Genomic DNA, 20673 nt, shown 5'->3' on the forward strand with positions numbered 1-20673 from the left:
ATTTATGTACGTTGCCACCAATTTTTAATTTAAGGCCTGTTTTGGCGTGGTTCTAAGTACTTCCTGTGACATGCTGAGATCTCCAACTCCTGTAGCCGTAGGTGCTCAACATCTTGCCAGCGTAAATCATAAATGTGTGTGAGATCCCCCAGGTTTTTCAGCTTGCCAAAACAGCTCTTTAATACATGAGAGGAGCCAATGTTCCCAGGAGCCAGGCCCCTCAGCATTCTGAACCCAGGTTGGCTTGGGAAGTGAGAGAGTGGCAAAAATAGCCACAGTACAGAATAGCAGATAGTCCCTGAATTTAAAACTTGCAATCTAAAAGACAAGGCAGATGCAGGGAGGGAGAAAAGGGTAGAACACACAAGAAGAGTGAACAGTATGATAATGGCAGATGTCATCTTAGTGCTGTGTTCTTCCCCCTCCCCCCGCCAGCCCTTTTTGTGGGTTTAGGAGGAAGGAAGTATGCTAAATGGAAAGAAAAGTGAAGCGGGAGGGGATACTGTTGTGAAGGAGGCAAGGGAGACGGGACAAGGGTGAAGATGAAGGTAAGAAGGGCAGATGTGGGGTGAAGCTGAGGTGAAGAGCCTGTGAGGCAGAAGGCTGCAGCAAATTCTGATCTAGAATCTAGGTTTCCACTGGGCTAGACATGCAGTGCTGGGTCACTTGCCTGACACTGCACAGCAACCCACTTTTATTGTAAAATAAGGGCTTGAAACAACCTCACGTCAACGTTCTCCCTGGAAGTCACAGGAGATTTCTCCGTGTACAGACTGTATTGGCCAAGATGGCCACTGTCAGTCTATTGATTTAATTTTACAAATCAATTGCTGAATGTAGTCCCTTTATAGCCTTAAAGTGCTTCACGAATAATTAGGGCACAATTGTGGCTCACCCTACATGCTCCTGCAGTGGAGTAAAGGGATGTTGGGCACATCCTCAATCCTCTGGGTGGTTTAGTCAATATGGTGGGTTCCAACTCAGCCAGGAGAGCAACCTCCATTGGGCCCCTCCACCTTTCACTTCCCTGTGCAAATGGACAGGCAAGGGCAAGGAACTGGCAGAGCCTTGACTGTAGTTGACAGTCAGCTTTGCTCAGCTAGTGCAGAGGGGGGGAGTAACTGACACTTGGTATCAGATTAGAGCAGATTACTTCCCTCACAGGAACAAGGCTGGGGGAGTAGAAATCCTGGGCTGGCACAGTTACCTGATGCTCCTTACTATGGGCCGAGAGGAAACCTCTCTCTCGCCCTTATCAAATGACGCCCCACACAACCACTCGGTGGTAGGTGTTACTGTCTTCACGTCACAGATGGGGAAACTGAGATGCGAAGGTCTCAAAGATGGTGTCTGATTTTGGAGGCCTCCCCAATAGCCCATGTGTGTTTTTTTAGTTACTAACTTTTTATTGAGAGAAGCAGAATTGTTGACAGTCCAAGTTATTTTCAGCCATAAGTATTAAAGGAAGAGTGACCGATATAAAAGGTAGGGGAATAGCACCACTGAGGCAATATAGGGTATGAATTACAGTAAGTGTACACAGGTCTAAGAGTTCTGAGAGAGATTTTTAAAGGGAAAAGTGGCAGCTGGACACCTAACCCCCATTGACTTTCAAGTTAGGTATCTAATTGCCACTAGCGCATATGAAAATCTTCCACTATATTAATTATATTTTTCATTTCCCTTGGTCCAGCGTTCCTCAAATAGTTCAGTTGTTACTCTTACGTAGGCTGTAAAAGGCTCCATTTCTTATAATTATTTCATTCTTGCCAACTCCATTTCTAGAGCTGGCATTTGGTTTTGCAACCATAGTGATGAAATACATTCTCTCCAGCAGTTTTGTGCATTTTGTGTCTGTTGTGTTGTGCAAGACTGATGTGAAAATATCTAATCATAGTTTTCTGCTAGTATTGTCTCTCCACGCATATTCTTAAAATGGAACCATCAAAGTCTGTACTAAAACACAACACATTCACTTTCCTTATAATGGAGCTGTCATGGTATAATTCCCCACTCTGAACCTTAGCGTCCAAAAGATGAGGTACCAGCATGAATTCCTCTAAGCTTAATTACCAGCTTAGAACCTGTAGCGCTGCCACCAACCAGGAATTCCAGTGCCTGGTACACTCTGGTCCCCCCAAAACCTTGCCCAGGGACCCCCAAGACCCAGACCCTCTGGATCTTAACACAAGAAAAGTAAACCCTTTCCCTCACCATTGCCTCTCCCAGGCTTCCCCTCCCTGGGTTACCCTGGAAGATCACTGTGATTCAAACTCCTTGAATCTTTAAACAGAGAGGAAAATTCACCTTTCCCCCTCCTTCTCTCTCCCCATCCCAGACTCTCCCTGAGAGAGAAAGTAATCCTAACACAGAGAGAAATTTAACCTTTCTCTCCCCCTTTCCCTCCTTTCTCCCCACCTAGACCCTAGTGAATCCAGACCCCGTCCCCTGGGGTCTCACACCAGAATAAAAAAAAATCAGGTTCTTAAACAAGAAAAGCTTTTAATTAAAGAGAGAAAAACAGTAAAAATTATCTTTGTAAATTTAAGATGGAATATGTTACAGGGTCTTTCAGGTATAGACACTGGGAATACCCTCCCAGTCTAATTTTACAAGTACAAATTAAAATCCTTTCAGCAAAATACAAATTTGAACTCCTTCCAACCAAATACACATTTGCAAATAAAGAAAACAAACATAAGCCTAACTCGCTTTATCTACCTAGTACTCACTACTCTGGACATATAAGAAACTGTATCAGAGAGATTGGAGAGAAACCTGGTTGCACGTCTGGTCACTCTCAGAACCCAGAGAGAACAACAACCAAACACTAATAGCACACACAAAGACTTCCTTCCCTCAAGATTTGAAAGTATCCTGTCCCCTGATTGGTCCTCTGGTCAGGTGACAGCCAGGCTCACTGATCTTGTTAACCTTTTACAGGCAGAAGAGATATGAAGTACTTCTGTTCTATTAACTCTTACTTATCTGTTTATGACAGGAGCCGTGACAAAAATGTGAGAGAGATTCTAAGGGGACCCTTCCAATGCTGTTTGGAGTTTTAAGCTATCAAAGCAAGAGACTGTACCTCAGAGGTCTTCCATGTCAGATGTGCAATACTATTTGCAGTGGATCTCTCACCTATTGATTATTCTGCTTTCCTGTTCTCACAATGTGAATGTTTAACAAAGGATGCCCTACTTTCCTTTAAATATATTTCTTTCCCTATGTTTTTGAGACTTGAAACTTTTTTTAATAAGAGGGGAAATGTTTCCTCTTCATAATAATACCTAGCTCTAATACAGCACTGTTCATTCATAGGTCTCAAAATGCTTTACAAAGGGAGTCAGTATCATTATCCCCATTTTACAGATGGAGAAACCGAGGCACAGGAAAGGTAGTGACTTGCCCAAGGTCGTCACCCAGCAGGTCCATGGCAGTGCTCAGTCCCCATGCAGTGCTCTATCCATTAGACCATAGGAACATAGCATTAATAATACTGGACAGATTATTTATCCATGATATCTGATCCAGCAATAGCTAAGATTTAATGCTTCAAAGGAAGGTGAACTGTGGCCCTCACTTCCAGAATGCAACTAATTAGCTATATAATGCTGTTTACCTTCCTGCCCTTTGTCTGTTTAGATTGTAAGGGGCAGAAACTGGCTCATACTCCGTGTTTATATGGAGTCTGGCATGATGTAGCCCAAATCTCAGACTAATGTAGTACAAATAATGAGCAATAATAATTATACATGTCTGCTGGTGATGCAAGTTGTAGTCCTTTCTGACCCCTGCAGATGATCATTTTGTACACTGATGCATAAGATTTTAATATCCCTATTTTTAGCTTGCATACTATAATTACAAATGTTATTATCCAACCCCTTAAAATTCAGTTACAGTATACAACGTGATTTCCTGCTGTAGTGAATTTAAATTTACTTACCATTACTGTAATAAGTTAAGCACTTGTTCTTATAGGACAAAGTAAAGAGAGACTGCTCAGTTTTTAGCTATACTCTTCAAAATCTTAGTCTCCTTTAGCTCTTTACCATTCTTGACTAAGCAAGCCTAGCTTTCTCAGCCTTTTATATTACATATAAAAAATCCTACATTAAAAGAATGTTAAGGTTGCAAAGTCAAGCATTCTAATGTTAGGAAATTCTAGGATTAAGGTTGTGTGTACAAACTTATTCTGCTCTCCCTGATATGTTTACATTTTTGAAAGATACAATTCCAGGTGATATAGGATAGGGGTGGCCAACCTGAGCCTGAGAAGGAGCCAGAATTTACCAATGGACGTTGCCAAAGAGCCACAGTAATAAGTCAGCAGCCCCCTATCAGCTCCCTCCCCCCCGCGCCTCCTGCTCACCAGCAGCCCCACCAATCAACGTCTTCCCCTGTCTCCCTGCACCTCCTGATCAGCTGTTAAGTGGCGGGCAGGAGGCTCCAGGGGGGAGGGAAGGGGAAAGGATGAGAGGGAGAAGAGCGAGGGCATGGCAGGCTCAAGGGACAGGGTGGGAAGGGGTGAAGTGGGAGCAAGGCTTTTGGTAGAGCCAGAGGTTGAGCAGTAAGCACCCCCTGGCATATTAGAAAGTTGGAGCCTGTAGCTCCAGCCCCAGAGTCGGTGTCTATACAAGGAGCCGCATATTAACTTCTGAAGAGCCGCACGTGTTCCGGAGCCACAGGTTGGCCACCCTGATGTAGGGGTATGTTCTCTAGTGGTTATAGACCCTTCTGCCTCTGTGCCCCTAACAAGTTTTTGTCCCTCTTTGCTCCTATCCAATTCACCCCCACTTTGGCGTCTGCTACCCTCTCCCAGTGTTCCTATCCAGTTTTGAAAATCCCTTCCATAGTCTTCTATATGTTGACAAGATACTTTGGACTGTTCTCCTTTTTGTGTTGTCATTCCCATTTTATTTCAGGACAGCAGTGGTTGGGAAGGGAAATAATGTCAAAGCCTGAGCTTTTTTTTAACTTTCTTATTTAATAAGAATACATACAGTCTTATAGATCTGCTATATTCTTGGTTTATTCATCTCAAACAGTTAAATGCTGACCATTTTTATAACTTGCACCCCGATGTCTCTTGCTGAAGCATTTATCATCTGAACTGAAATAGGATTTTGCTGATCTAATTCAGATTAATCAGAACTGACTGGAATTAAGACATTATTTTAATACTGTAGTGCTTTTCGTCTCCAGGAAAAAAACTGATTAACTGCATTTTAATTTTAATGTTGCTTAAATATATGTTGCTGCATGTTTAAAAGTAGGTCACCCACAAACACTTCAAAAATTGCTGAAAGAAATAATTTAATTTGGTGCATATTCCCTCATTAGTAGTCATTTTGGCTCCAGCACATTTTGAATTTTTTTTTTCAATTTTCTAGGAGCAAAAAGTAATACAATGGAACCAGACGTTTTCACTGCTTTTGCACAGCCCAGTGTGCTTCATCATTCGCCGCTTAAGAATGATGCCATTCAAGGTATGTGTTTTATAAACCAGCAATGAAGAAAGAGAGAAGAGGGACCCAAAGAACCAAAAAAATGAAAGTTCTCAGCACAAATGAATCTCACTTGCTTTACAGCATTATTCCCAGGTTCAATCAAGTGTGAGTAAGTAACCCTGTTGCATGGAATTTAGTCTCCAACTCTCCATAGGTGGGTTATGAAGAGTCAATGCAAGTTCCAGCTAATCCTCTAAATGAGGGTTACATTTCACACAAAAGAACCAAACCAAACTGTGGTTTTGTTCATTTTTAGAAAGCGTCCCTTTGGTCTCATCAATTTGAATCCTTTGGAAAGATAATTTCTAGCAGGCAATTGTAATGATCTGATATGCCATTTTCTCCCTCTTAGGAAATCTATAAAATTACAAATGAGTACACTTTTTCATGCTGTAATTAGCAAAAAGGGGCAATGTTGAACTGATGGCAGTTGTTATAGAAAACTTGCAATAGTCACATCAGAGAATTGTAATGGATATTGTTCACTTCTGTTTATAGGAGAAAAGAGGAAATTCATAAATCCTACCTCCTGCAATAACCCTAAGTTGGAAGAACTACAAATGGTATCCTTTCTTTTACTAAATTATTATTTACACAGAAACCCTTGTTTTTAAATGTTGTGTAAGCAGGCTCCATCATGTAAGGTACTGAGCGCTCTAGCCCCAGGCCAGCAAAGAACGTAAGCAGGTTAGTAATCCCAATTACATCAATTGGACTATGCACAGGCATAAAGGTGCTTTGCTTCCAGGTGCTTTGCTGGATGTGTGCCCAAGAGCTTAGCACTTGGCAGAATCAAGTCTCAGATGCTTAACTCGGACAGAACAAGACTTTTGCTGTATCGTGTGAAGGGGAATGTGGTTCTAGCATCTGAGAGGATTTTTTTTTCTCCTAGTCCATGTCCAAAGTGTTCAGCTGGATAACTTCTGAGCCCAAAATATCCAAGAGTTTCATTGTAAAGAAAGCAACAGTGTAATATCGAAGAGGATTCTAACAAACAAACAATAAATCAAATGTTAACATTTGCTACTAGTAAGGCTAACCCTTAAAGCAACTGAGGTTTGCTGCCCTGACTGTGTGATAGGAGTATAGAAATTGCCACACTGCTTCAGAGCAGTGGTCTGTGTAGTCTAGTATCCTTTCTCCACCAGTGGCCAATACCAGCTGCTTTAAGGCAGTTGGACAAGCCATCTCGAAGGGAGCAATGAAAATCACTGTAGAGGACACTGGTCATGGAAGTCACCATTCACATTCAGAACAAAAGCTTTCAAAATTATTGTACAGTAAATGCCATTAAGTTCTAGTTAATGTAATTGAGTAAAATGAACTCAGTTTTTAAACAGCAGCACTTACTTCACAGAGACTTTGAAAATCCCCTTTTTTGTTATATATTCAAACATAATTCAAGATGCTTTTCTCATGTGATAGCCTCCTGGATATCATCATACTGAACTTGCTGTTTGGAAAGATCAGTAAAATGGCAGATCTCATTGGGCGGCACACCAGTACCTTTCACAGTTATAGAGATATTAAAACTGTGACAGGTATTTTAAAAATGCCCTTTGAGTGTCAGTGTGTATGTATAGCTCATATTCACAAAGCCCTAAACATACAGTTGTGTGTTTCTATATTATATGTTCCCTAAAACCTAATAAGCTCTCAATCAGTTCATGAAGGATTTAATTTTTGCAGAAGGTTTTTACCATTACCATATTTGAATAAATGAGAGAATTTGAGAGGTGGTATAGCAAGAAGGAATCACTAAAGACACTGAATTCATTCTTCACAAATTGCCAAAATAAAGGTTTTCTTTAGTCTGTGATTGTGAAGATTCCTGTGAGCTTTGCTGTTGACGCCATTCATGGTTACAGCACATAAAACTGTGTTTGACTGACTAACCTGTGTCCTCACTGGCCAGGGGAAGAGAGAGAATGCTTTATGTTTCTTACCGTCAGCAATGCCTTCTGGCATATCAGGGAGTGGGAGGCATTGTCTTCCTTGTCTGGAGAGTTCATAGCTCTGACATAGAGACTTTAAGGAGGTGATTATGATGAGAGACATTGGGGTCTCTTCAAGGGCTGCCTTAGAGAAGCAAAGAAACTCAGTTGTGGAAAATATTAAATTAGTTTCCTGATTCAATTGGGTGTTCTCGTCAAGGTGGCTTTGGGGGTGTCAGGGACTTTAACTCCCAGACAGCAAAGTTCGTTGTCTGACCACGAGAGAGACAGGCAACACCAGCAAGGTCCGATTAAAAGCTTTTTATTGACAAGTGCACGCATTAATAGAGAGCAGCTCGTCTCCCAAGAGAACCAGCCTGCTCTTTACATTTTAGTATAAGCTTATATAGACAGTTCCGTCGCATCATAAATTATTCACTGGAGCAACCCATGCCCTTTTTTTAACAACTAGAAACTAGACACCTTTAGTATACATGCATGCCTAAAGTTAGAAATGTAGGGGAGTTAAAAACAAACAAAGAACAAAACCAGGGAGTGAAAACAAGGAGGCTGGGAAACTAGAGCTCTTATCAGTTCTTCGAAGGAGCTGCCCTAACACAGCACATCTGGTACTATGCCAGGAATGCAGCTTCTCTCTTATCTCACTTTTTCCCAGTGCTTGTGAGACATGCTGCTGCTTCTCAGTGTTACCCACAAACCTCTGTTAGCCTGACTTTGCTCAGGTTGGCATACCTGGTTTTGTCTGCTATATCTTTATTCAGGCCTAACAGGGGCAAGGAAATATACGTTACAAGATGGGCCACCTCGGTTGCCAAGAATATTAAACTACAAGTAAAATGTGAAGTGCTTAAAGTAAGAAGAAGTTAATAGCAAACTTCTGCTTCAATTATTTTGTTTTCCTTTCCCTATCTGTTCTTTTCTCCTGTATTTTCAGATACAATTCTTTGTATTGCTGCCTGGAGAGACCCTGGTAGCTAGAGGTAAGGCAATGTTGCCTAAGCTATAGTAGGGAGATGGCTGTTAAACGATAAAACAGGTGAACCAGAAAGCTTGTGACTATTTTCAGCAGAGCAGTTCATCAGCTTATGCCATTGCCCTCAGCTTTCCAGTTCAAACTACACTAATCCAATGCATCATCAGAACTTGAACTCTAGGCATTAGGTGAAAACAGGGCTGCCCAGAGGATTCCGGGGGCCTGGGGCCATCGGCGGCAGGCGGCTCCGGTGGACCTCCCACAGGCGTGCCTGCGGAGGGTCCGCTGATCCCGCGGCTCCGGTGGAGCATCCGGAGCCGTGGGACTGGCAAGCGGCAGGGGGCCCCCGTGTGGCGAAATGGCTAGAGCCGGCCCTGTTCGGTGGCGGGGAGCCCTTCCGTTCTGGGACCCGCTGCCGAATTACCGCCGAAGACCGGGTTGCACTGAGGAGGCAGGTCCTGCTTCGGCGGTAATGCGATGGCGGGGGGTCCTTCTGCCCCGGAGCGGAAGGACTCCCCCGCCAGCGAAGACCGGGAGGGGAAGAAGCTCCGGGGTCCGGCCCTGCAAGAGTTTTCTGGGGCCCCCGAGCGAGTGAAGGACCCCGCTCCAGGGGCCCCGAAAAACTCTCGTGGGGGCCCCTGCGGAGCCCGGGGCCTGGGGCAAATTGCCCCTTTTGCCCCCCCCTGGGCAGCCCTGGGTGAAGATAACCACAGTTCACTGAGTGGAATCCTGCTATCTCTTGGCTTTGAATGTGCATTACACACACTTTGCGAGCTCATCAATATAGAGCAGAGAGGTTTTTTAATTTCTTGTGAATTTTCAAACATCTCATAGGATTTTTAAGTTTTTTCTTTTTCTTTGAGAAGCATGTCTTCGGAGTAACAATATAGACTGGAATGTTTCAGCCCGAAGAACAGTCTAATGAGGGGAAAATAGGTTTATTCAGGATTCCATTCACCCTGCACAGAGAAGCAGCACAAAACTGATACACCAATTAAGCCCTCCAAGCAGGGTTTAATGGGGACAAACATGACCATAGAGCTGGGGGTCTTCAGAATTAAAGCATGAGCTGTCATAGCTTGAGCTAGAGCCAAATCTCTGTAGCTGGGCTGTAACAGACTAATATTCTCTGCGGAGCAGGCACAGAAGAGGACCCATAACACACATTCACCGGCTTTCTGCACAGAATGAATTCTACCCTTTAGGCGTTTAATATTTTGAAGTGCTGAAACACATTCTATCAACCACAGCAGAGGGGACACAAACAATCTGAGCAGAAATACCAAAAAAGTCTCGATATAAGTGCCTTACCTCTAGCTACCTCCCTTTAGCACACAAAGAGGTGTTACATTTCATTCTGTGTATGTGCCACTTAGTGAGATGAATTGAGAATAAAGAGGATGTGAGGGAGGAGCAGAGAAAATGAAAAGGGAAAGAAAAGAGAGTTGGAAAGAGAAAATAGGGGCATGGTGTTAGAGAGAGAGAGAGAGAAGACTAAAATAAAATAAAGACAAGGAGAGACTCAATGGAGGATGAAAACAAAACAAAAGACGAAGGAGGAAGGTGCACTCTTGTGATGCTAAAGTATTGCCATTTATTTTCCCACTGTCTGTTCCAACAACAGACATATCATTGTTGACTGTTTGATTTTTCCCTGCAGCTCTTGATAGATTGGATTAACACAACCCTGAAACAGGAACACATAGTAGTGAAAAGCCTGGAAGAAGACCTGTTTGATGGGCTGATACTTCATCATCTCTTAGGTAAGTCGCTTCTTTGAGCTTTGCTCTCTAATAAATCTCACATGCTCTTCAGTGCCGAAGCTCACAGATAAAATAAAAATCAAACACACTAAACTGTAAGAACAGCTTTGCTTGCTGGTATCTTACTAATTATTAATGCCTCTTGCACTCAAATAGAGATGAGCACTGCACTGTGAACCATATGTGGTAATTTCAATCCTGAACAAGTGCTTGACCCTTCCCCACAACCCTTTGGAAAGTCTTTTTATTCCATTGTTTATATAGAGAGTAAAAAGGTTAACTTTGAAGTCTGAGGTTATAACACCTCCAAGAGGTGCTGATGACATCATAAACCATGACAGTGAATATAATTTATGATATTACCATAAACACCAGCTGGAATCACCTCTACAATTATAAATATGTATATTTTTAAAAAGCCATAGTCTGAGACTTCAGGCCAGAACTTCGGTTGCTGTATATCAGTATGGCTATGCTCACTTCGGTGGAGCAACATCAATTTTACACTAGTTGAAGGTTTGGCCTCTTGAATCAATTCCCAGCCTAAAGTTATGGTCTACCATTCCCTCCATCCCTCTAATTACTGCTGTCTTTGCCCTCTTCTCCATTCTACTTTGACTGTAACTGGATTGGCCCTCACCTCCTAATCTTCTGATCAAATCTCGTAAATCATTGTGGTGCCACCAGGCTCGTGAATAGGATTGTTTTTCTTTTATAATTTGGGGCGGTGGTGTCACAGCTATGAACTAAGATTTTTCTTTTTATACGAACCGCTATGTGCTTAGCGCACATACCAATCTACAGGGCAGATTCACTTGGGGGATTCCTGCAGTTCCCATTGGTAAAACTCAGGGTGTGGACCACTTGTGGCTAAAAATCAGCCTGCAGCCTGTGGCCCCAATCCTTCAATCAGAACCATGTGCAGAGCCTTATTGATATCAGTGAGATTCTGCATGAACCCAAGGGAGTACCTGTTCACATCCAGTTGCTGGCTTCGGGTCTGCGTTATATAATTTATTAAATTATACTAATCACGTATATCGAGACTTTTTTGGTCTTTCTGCTATGATTTTGTATTGTCTCTACGGTGCTGTTAAAACACACCCATCTTGCTCTGTTTTGTTTTAACTATGCTCCATCTCAGAAAAACTAGGATCTCTCAGGCTGGATGTTGAGAAGATTGCACTGACGGAAAAAAAACAGAAACATAAACTTGCCGTTATTCTGGAAGCTGTGGCCCAAAGTTTACAACTAGAAGAGAGTCAGCTGAAATGGAGTGTTGATTGTATGTGCAGAAGCAAAATGCAAGGAAATTACCTCATAAAAATATATTATTCTGGGGTTTTACTGGGCTAAGAAGATGCTGCTAAAGGAAGGATGATCTTGGGGTTAAGGCACTGAAATATAGCCAGGAACTGAACCCAGTTCTCCTGTGTCTAACTACAGACTTCCTATTTGACCCTGAACAGGTCTCTTTAATCTTTCTGTGCCTCATTCCCACAGCTATAAAATGGGACTAATCTGCCCTTCCTCACAAGCATATTTGGAGGTATATTTCATATTCTGGTTGTAAAGCACTAGAACTTTCTCAGGAAGGCACAATGGGAATGCAAAGTATTACTATTAGGCTGTAATGAGTTGGCACATTACTTATAATTTGCTTTCTTTTCATGAAACAGCTATCTTCCAGAAGGACTTACTGAGCACATTGTATCTTCTGATTGCAATAGCAAAGCACTTCCAACCTGATCTGCCTATCCCTTCAAATATTAGTGTGGAAGTAATAATCATTGAGGTAATTATGGCTCTTTCCTTTGCTGCCATGGGGTTACGGAGATCTCACAAGAAATTAAAAAATACAGTGGAAGAAAAGTGTGGTGTATATCACTGTATAACTGTTATGCTTTTGTTTTCTGTGTAATTCACCTTTTAATTTCTAGAAATCTGTTGTTTGCAGGAGTAACCAGCCATTTTGTGTTCAGTTCAGAGGTAGCGTTCTACAGAGGCTACAAACACAATGCTTTGTCATGGAGACTTTCCTGATATGCTTTTGCTGTTTCCACTTAATGTAAAATAAAAGACATTCAGCCTGAAAGCAGAGTTGCTCTTGGTAGATGGAAAATTATAATTGATTATAACCCCAACTGTTTAAAATTCATTTGTCTGCCCCCTAGAATCCTGAGATTGGCCTAAAATCATGAGATTTTCTTTTAAAATTTAGGTTGTTTATTTACTTTCTGATTTTTGTGACTTTAGGGTGCACTTGGGTCACATTTTCAAGCTTTTCTCCACACCTATGAGGGCTAGGAACTTTAGAATTTTATTTCTGTAGGTAATGAAATAAAAACTGAGATTCTCACATAGTTACATGAATCTAGGATCTGGGGCTTTAAGAAAAACATCACGTATCCCACAACTTGTGATATAATTGTGAAAGTTGGCAACACTGAGTCAGTTTTCTAACTGTGGGTGAAGTTCACATGCATATAGAGCACAGCATGAGGCCTATATCCCCCTTAAATCTCACTTAATCCCTATTTGGAGGGCTGCATTTGGGACTTAAATGATGCATATGCCTTGGACTTGCTCTCTGCACATTTAAATCTAGGACAGTCTGGATTTTAAATGCTTTATTGTATGGATAGTCTCTGATGGGAAGATCTAGATCTTGGCCACACAAGATGCCAATGTCACTAAAATCATTTTTGACAGTTGTGCTTAGGTTCCTAAGTCATTTAAGCAATGGTGAATATTTTAAACTTAAAGTTTATAGCAACAAACTGTTAATAAAAGTTGCCTTTACTACCACAGATGTCCTTATATAGCCCTTGCAGTTAAACATCATTATTTTATATTGACTTTCTGTTTAACAGCGTACCTTAACAGGATTAAGGACAGAAAATGCAGTGGAATATATCACAAAGAACAGGTAAGGGAAGAAACATTTTGTTTTATAGATTGTATAACAAAGGAGGATTGAAATGATCACTTCATTTATTAAAATAAATAGCTGTGGCTATTTAAAAAAATATCCCAAGCAACCAAATGTTACAGCCCTGGTCAAATTTTCCTTTGTGGTCAGACACCAGGCTGCTGTGCTGGATTCAACCTTTGGTTCCCACATGTTTTTAAGCCTCCTGGGTTCATTCTCTGGCACACTATCTAGTACCCCTTCTGGGATGTGGGATCCCACGGTCTAGCTGCCGTAGGCTCTGCCTTGGTTTTTCAAGTAACTCAAGCATGTGCTTCCCAGAATTCCACTCATGTTGATACCCTGGTTTATAGTTTCACTTTTCTGGGCCATTGTGAGACTTAAAACAAGGGAACACAAACATTCTGCAAAGGAACTTCTAAACCAGACACACTTTACTCATAGACAAAGCACAAGAGATATTCAGATCTAAAACAACAAATGTCTGAACACAAGGTCTTCCCTCAATTTCCTCATCCTTCCTGAGATCTCTTTCGGTATTAATCAATGTCCCTCAGGGAGTTCAGGATCCTCTGACACCTTCTCTGTTCAGTCTTGTCTTCTGGTTCTGGCCCCCCTTGCAAAAGTAAGTCTCCTTTTAACAACCATTTCTTACACCTTGTCTCTTCCTGGCCTTCCCCTGGGGTTATTCCAGCCTTTAGTCCTCTATGGGCTATAGCTAGGGGTGGTTGGAAAGCAGCAATTTCACTTTATGAAAAATGTCCAGATTTCAGAATTTGTTTTTGTTCTGCATCAGATCAAAAGTGCAACTTTTCAAAATATTTTATGAATGAATACAAGAGAGGCAGAAAAAAGACACACCACCCCAATAATAGCCAATAGTCCAGAGGATAGGGCGCTCAGCCTGGTTAAGTCACTGGTTTGGAGCAGGGATTTGAACCTGGGTCACCCACATCCTAGGTGGCTCTGGGCATTGGCTATTCTGAGGTGGATTGGTGTGTCTCACTCACTCATAAAACTCCATCCTGGACTTTAGAAACCTTCCTGACAAAATTTTTATCAAAACATTTTGATTTCAACGAATCAGTGTTCAACTAACTCTAGCTGTGGCCTTCAACATTCTCTATATTTGTTAGCATGGATAAGAGCTATTAGTAAGTCAGTAATCTCTGGCCAGTAGCCTCCACTGTCCTCCTAGGGCAAGGTTATTAAACTATTGATTGTCCTTATTGAGAGTCGACTGCTTAGGTGCCAGACCCTTTGCAAAAGAGGGAAGATGTAATTTTAACATGTCAGCATACGGTGAAGGAATCAATAAGCTTATAATCATACAAAGAGTTCATAAAAATCAAACTGAAAGTTATAAATTCATATAGACTTATTCCCAGTGTATCACACCAACACATTGACCGGATCCGGAAAAAAATCTTAAATTGCTATTACCAAAAAGTTCAGTTATACATCATATCTGGTTGCCATTTAGTTACAATCTGTTCAGTAATTTATGCATTTTCAGGGCTTAGTAAATGCTACTGCCACAGAATTATTGCGTGAAGTAGAGGCATTTACTCATCTTGCAGAGCTGTTACTGGTTTTCATTGGTCTTTGCAAGACCTGACAAATGACATAATTAGCAAACCAAGCATATTAGGTTTATACATCTGAAGTTAAAAGTTCAATTGTATAAAAACAAAACCAGTTTACATATTACTAATTTATAGCTATTGTATTAATACATTACCAGAGTTCAGCAATTTTTCCTTATTTTGGTGCTAAAGAAAGAGCAATCTGATCTTGTTCAGTTTGTGAGATTCTCTAATTATTATGTGAGCTCAGCAATGGAACACAATGAAAATATGGAGGTTGCGCCATGAACTGGAAACAGTTTTTCTCTGCTACAGTTCCATCATCAACTATTGTATTTTATATGTTAACACAACTTAAAATTCTAGTATTATGAGCAGCTTGTTGGAAGACTGTGCTTATAAAATACATGTGCATTTGTCTGTGTGCCAATTAAAATATGATATTCTTCCAAGAACACACAAATATAGTGCACTATAAAACAGTCTGTTGGAAAGCTACCTCTGGCAAATAACTAGTGAGGTTCTGTACTCTATCTCCTACTTCACAGGGATCCTTATGGCACAGATATGCTTTGCTTAGAAATTGGATTGGTTCTGATGTATGTTTTTGCTAATTCTCTTTTTGTTGTTGTTGTTGAATCTTCAGAGAGAATTTAGAAGGCCAGTCAAGTAAGTACTCTGAAGGCCAAATTCAGTGTTTCTTTACTGCATATTGTTTTCAAAAGTTGTATGTATCCAATTCTGATCTCACTGACATCATGATAAATCAGGGCTAATGGATATAATATGGGGAGGAGATCAGAATTGGGCCCGTCATGATCACCCCACAGGAGAACCTAAAGCCATACTGGCAATGAGAAATAAAATTGAAGGAGGCAAAATGATGGAGGGGTGAAGTGAGATGAATCCCATTTACTTCAGTTGAACTATTCACGTGTGTAATAGCTGTAGAATTGGGCTTCTGACTTGCTGCCAGTTGCATTCAGGTCTGTTTTCTTTAGTTTGCAGAATAACGTTTTGAAACTTTATTATCACTTGATAACAGACCTTAACAACCAGCTTAATCCAAAGCGGAATGCACCATCAGGACTACCAAGGGAAGTAAAACATTTCATTGTGAAATTTACCAGATGAAAGGCTTATATACCACTTACGCTCCATTTTGAGGACTTACAAGGCCTATTTGAGCCTCCCTCTCTGCAAAGGGGCAAATTTCACAAATGGGGCTGCTTTAATTCTCTTCTGTGCAATTCATGTGACCAGTTACAGCTAGTGCAGAGACAAAGTATTTAATTGAACATGTATTTATTTTGTATCAGTTATTCTATGAAGTAGTCTTCATTTATAAACTGAGACAATGCAGAAAACATGCAGATGAATCAGTTAAAGGAGGAAACCTTAATTCACTCTTCAGTCTTTATCTATTTTTAAAAAATGTATCTTGCTTAAATTAAGGAATAAAACAGAAAGCTTAGCTCCAGAAGAAGGCTCTCTAGTTTGTGACAATGCTGTAGGATTTACACACATGCCTGCTATTGATTTGTTGTTCTTTGTTTCCTAACAATACTGAACCAACAATTGAATAGGGAGAATGAAATCCAGTGATGCTCTCTCAACCCTGGAGCCTTTTTGTGTAATATAGCTGCTAATTTTGATGAGTAGTCTTTCTCCTAAACAAAGCTGAATTCACATCCCACACCATGGAAGCCAAAGTCTCTTCTTAATTACGCTGGCATAATGCCCTTGATTTTAATCGAGTTGGAGAACTTTGTTCATCTCAGGCAAAAGCAATTTTGTTCATGGGTCACTGTGAGGAGATGTACACAATTATCATTAGAGTGGATCAGAAAATAGGGGTGGGAATTAACAAAAATTTCATTTCCATTTTTCACTGAAAATGTCCAAATTTCATTTTGATTTCTATCCCTAATTCTCATGTGTAATGCTACTCAAAATAATTGGGTGAGGTTCTATGGTCTGTGTTATGCAGGATGTCAGACTCTAAGGGTCCCTTCTGACCTTCAAATCTATGGGTTTAGAATTATAGGCAAATATTTCTATCACTGAATGTGGTCATTCTCCACTCTCAGTTTTTGTGCAAAATTCCCACTGATGTCAATGTGAATTTCAGGTACTGAAGAATAGAAAATAGAAATAGAAATAATTGGAGATATACCTATCTCCTAGAACTGGAAAGGACCTCGAAAGGTCTTCGAATCCAGCCCCCTGCCTTCACTAGCAGGACCAAGAATGGGAATATATGCTCCTTATTTTCTACTGATTTTTATTGCAGATGTTCAGGGTTAAGGTGTGCAAATGAAAAGAGATGAACTATAGGACCCATGGAACTTCAGCTTGCCTAGGGCGCAAGCTAATTGCAGCACAAACTAAGATAACCCATGCCTGTGAAAATTAGGGAAGCTGATAAAAACAAACTATTTTGTCTGAGACAGGAGTTAAAATCAGGGGAAGCACAGCTCCCTCTTCTCTCTGATATGAAGTGGGGAAGAGAATACTGGGGAGCAGTGCTCTCCCACAAGTCGACTTCTCCTGGGCTTATACAAGGAGGGTTCCCCTCCCAGTTCAATTTATTTTAACCACTGGTCTAGTAGTTACTCCAGATAATCCTAATTAACATTTATTGAATATTTTGCCACAGAAGCTGACGCCTTTGATGAATTATTCACACATGCACCGGACAAACTGGATGCTGTGAAAAAGGTAACTTTCAAATGTTAAACAGACATTGACATTTGCATTATAAGATATTATTAATGAATTCTCTAAAAATTCCATTTTCCCCCCTCTGATTCTTTAGGTGCTTTTGCAATTTGTCAACAAGCATGTTGGAAAATTAGGATTAAATGTGAATGATGCTGAATCTCAGGTAGCACTCTTTGAGCTGTATGTTAAAATGTCTGTCGGTTATGTTAATATTTCCTGTCACCTCCAAAATTCCTATATTTCTCTTTTAAACTTGACAAATATACACATTCATTCATAGCCTGAGTTCAGGCATATCAAGTGTCAGTTTGGGAGGATTTTTAATGCCAATATGATACATAATTGAAAATAAGGGATTTGTATGGAACACCATCCCAGGGTTGTCATCATATAGGTCCTGATTTTCAGAGGCTCTTGACCCCTATAGCTTCCATTGGCTTAAGCTGCAAAATGTGGTTTCTCAGCATCTTTGAAAATTAGGCCTAAATTGTCAATAATGACTAGGGATTTTTGAGCGCCTAACTTAAGACATGGTCAAGAGGCCTGTTTTTCACAAACTGCTGATCTCCAGCCCTCTGAAAATCAGCCCCCTTTAAAGTGCCTGAAGGTGGGCACCCAAAATTACTAGACGCTTCTGAAAATCTAGGCCATAATTTATAGGTAAGGCTAAGATTTTGTCCTGGGTATTTTTAGTAAAAGTCACAGACAGGTCACGGGCAATAAAGAAAAATTCACGGAAGCTGTGACCTGTCTGTGACTCTTACTAAAAATATCCATAATGAAATGGGAAGGAACTGGGCAACTGTGGAGTGACTGGGAGTTCCGGGTACCCCACCACCTGTGGGGGGCTCAGAGGCACAGCAGTGGGGAGCTGCATGGCTCCCCCTGCTACCACAACCATGGGGAGCTGCAGGGGTCCCCCTGCCCTGCCCCAGTTGGCAGGGAACTGCAGGGATCCCCCTGCCCATGGCAGCTGGGAGCTTGGGAGCCTGCTGCCTCAGGGTGTGGAGGAGGTACATCATAGCTCCCTGCTGCTGTGGGAGGTGGCAAGACCCTGCAGCTCCAGCCGCCAGGGCTGAAGTCACGGAGGTCTTTTGGAAGTTTCGCAACTTCTGTGACAAAATTGTAGCCTTATTTATAGGGCATGATTATTCCAAAGGCACAGCCCTGCTCTGGGGACAATGTGGAGTCATCACCACTGGAGGAGGTCCTCATCAGATACATCCCTCACAGAGCCCAGGGAAGAGTTCACACTGCACCATCTGTGAGGATGGGTGCAGCCTGCTCACTATGGTGAGGAGGTGTGGAACTATAGCTCTGTCTCCTCCCACCTCCCTTTGGTGCAGCTGACACCTCTTCGGGCACATGAGTGGGAAGGAAACAGTCCTTATGCTCGTGAGAATGCGGGGATTGTGATTCTCCCATGCCTCTGAGTAGGGTGAACCAAGTGGAAGCAGATTGGGATGGGGAAGTTCCTTGTGCTCTTTTCCTTCTTGGCATGCATATGAAAAGGTAGGGAAAGTCTAGACTATAACTGGCACTTAACTGCAACCATTCAAATCTTTGACACAATAATAATTCCAGTGGCTGCATTGTATGGCTGGGGACTGGAGTATTAATTACCGAGAATGGAGTTTTTGAAGGGATTGCTACCAGGAATCCTAGATGGAATTTCCTTTTATGTAGTGATACATATTTATTTTTGTTTGAAATCTGTTCAAACATGAGACATTTCAGAAAGGTCATTTGTATTGCTATCCTCCACACAGTGTTACATTCCTACTACAGTAATAGGAGTTTATGAGCCTTATACAGATAGAAATGACATTCTGTGTACACATTGGGATTAAGGAAATAAATCACTAGATTGTGTAATTTATACTGTATATTCTCAATTCTTTCCATAGAACAACATTTATCTCTTTGAGTAAAATTCTTTGAATCTCTTTTTTCCTGGCTTTGGTAAAAGCCAATTTAATAAATAATACTCAGGTGATTCTTCTTATAGTTTGCAGATGGAGTTATCTTGCTTTTGTTAATTGGACAGCTTGGGGGGTATTTCCTGAATTTAAGGGAGTTCTTCCTGACCCCAAATTGTGCTACGGAAATGGTAGGTTATTATTTATTTACTTAAGCCCTGGTCCTGCAAACACCTTCCATGTACTTTATACACATGATTAGCTCCATTTTCAGTAGTATCTGTGATTTCAACGTGTAAAGTTAATCGCATGAACAAGCGTTTGCAGGATAGCAGCTTTAGACGATGCACAAGAGTGCTCTAAGCATGTTATAATCTAATTACAAAAAAAAAGTCCCTGCCCCAAAGTCTATACTGGAATCTACCATGATCCTACAAAATGAAAGCAATCATTATTTGCATTTGTTAACCAGACAAATGCATTGAATTCCAAGTGCTTTAAATAAACATCTGTGTTGCATGGATTGGAATGCGAATGCAATATTAGACCAACAGCTTCTTCATTTAGTCACACAGGTGACACAGCAAGGGTAGGGGCCACAAAGATTCCTTCACGTTGTCCCACAAATGTACCTCAACCCTAACTTGATGGAACCATCACTAAGGCCCCATGTAGACAAGGTAACTTTTCTAAAAGTTTCCTGCTATTGCTAACAATTCACCTGACCCTAGTGCACACAGCCTGTCAAATACCGACCCTGTTTTAAAACTCTGCTAATTAGATTTGGGGGGGAAATAAATTTGAATTGAATCAAAATGAAAGTTTTCCATTTTCAGTTGCCCTCTCCCTTTTCTTTCTCCACTATTTTTTTTGCTCTGATTCAATTAAATTGGAAACAAAACATTTTATTTTCGAATCACTCTGAAGAAAAAAAATCAGTAAAACCCATGAAGAAGTTTGAAGAAAGCAAACATGTTTTTGTTTTGTTCAAAAAGTTTTGTAGAAAATAATTCCTATTCTTTTGACCAGCCCTGTTAGTTAATAATATCTAAACAACTTTCTTGTGAGGAACGTAGATATCTCCATTTTTCGGAGGTAAATTGCAGAGTAAGAAATGGCAGAGTTGGTATTAGAATCCAGGACTACTGACTCCCAGGCCTAGCCTCTAACCATTGGACCCCGCCCTCAGAGAGGAATCCATTGGGGCTGTGAAGCACTCTGCTGTGATTATATCTGACAAACTTTCATTTTAGCAAAGTTAACCCCAGGTTCTACTTTTGGTCAAAGCATTATTTACTTAGTTTTTTT

At 41.0% G+C, this 20673-nt stretch overlaps 2 protein-coding genes across 5 annotated transcripts in view; both read left to right on the forward strand.

Annotated features, from left to right (window-relative positions):
* Positions 1-20673, forward strand: part of PARVB (parvin beta) — a 219384-nt gene that overhangs the window by 123110 nt on the left and 75601 nt on the right. The gene's annotated exons all lie outside the window — the stretch shown is intronic.
* Positions 1-20673, forward strand: part of PARVG (parvin gamma) — a 31644-nt gene that overhangs the window by 1506 nt on the left and 9465 nt on the right. Inside the window, exons 2-12 of one of the 3 annotated variants that reach the window (XR_007769648.1) lie at positions 5397-5492; positions 6012-6076; positions 10102-10204; positions 11349-11489; positions 11884-11999; positions 13078-13133; positions 15369-15391; positions 17382-17443; positions 17541-17609; positions 19455-19556; positions 19933-20045. Coding sequence is in view for 2 of the 3 variants with exons in the window: in XM_050925013.1 (XP_050780970.1) it covers positions 5397-5492; positions 6012-6076; positions 10102-10204; positions 11349-11489; positions 11884-11999; positions 13078-13133; positions 15369-15391; positions 17382-17443; positions 17541-17609; positions 19455-19556 (833 nt within the window). In the remaining variant the exon portion in view is untranslated. The remainder of the gene's footprint in view (positions 1-5396; positions 5493-6011; positions 6077-10101; positions 10205-11348; positions 11490-11883; positions 12000-13077; positions 13134-15368; positions 15392-17381; positions 17444-17540; positions 17610-19454; positions 19557-19932; positions 20046-20673) is intronic. The other 2 variants (XM_050925013.1, XM_050925016.1) reach the window with 2 other exon arrangements.

Source organism: Gopherus flavomarginatus, chromosome 1 (assembly GCF_025201925.1).
Source record: "Gopherus flavomarginatus isolate rGopFla2 chromosome 1, rGopFla2.mat.asm, whole genome shotgun sequence".
NCBI classification, from domain to species: domain Eukaryota; kingdom Metazoa; phylum Chordata; order Testudines; family Testudinidae; genus Gopherus; species Gopherus flavomarginatus.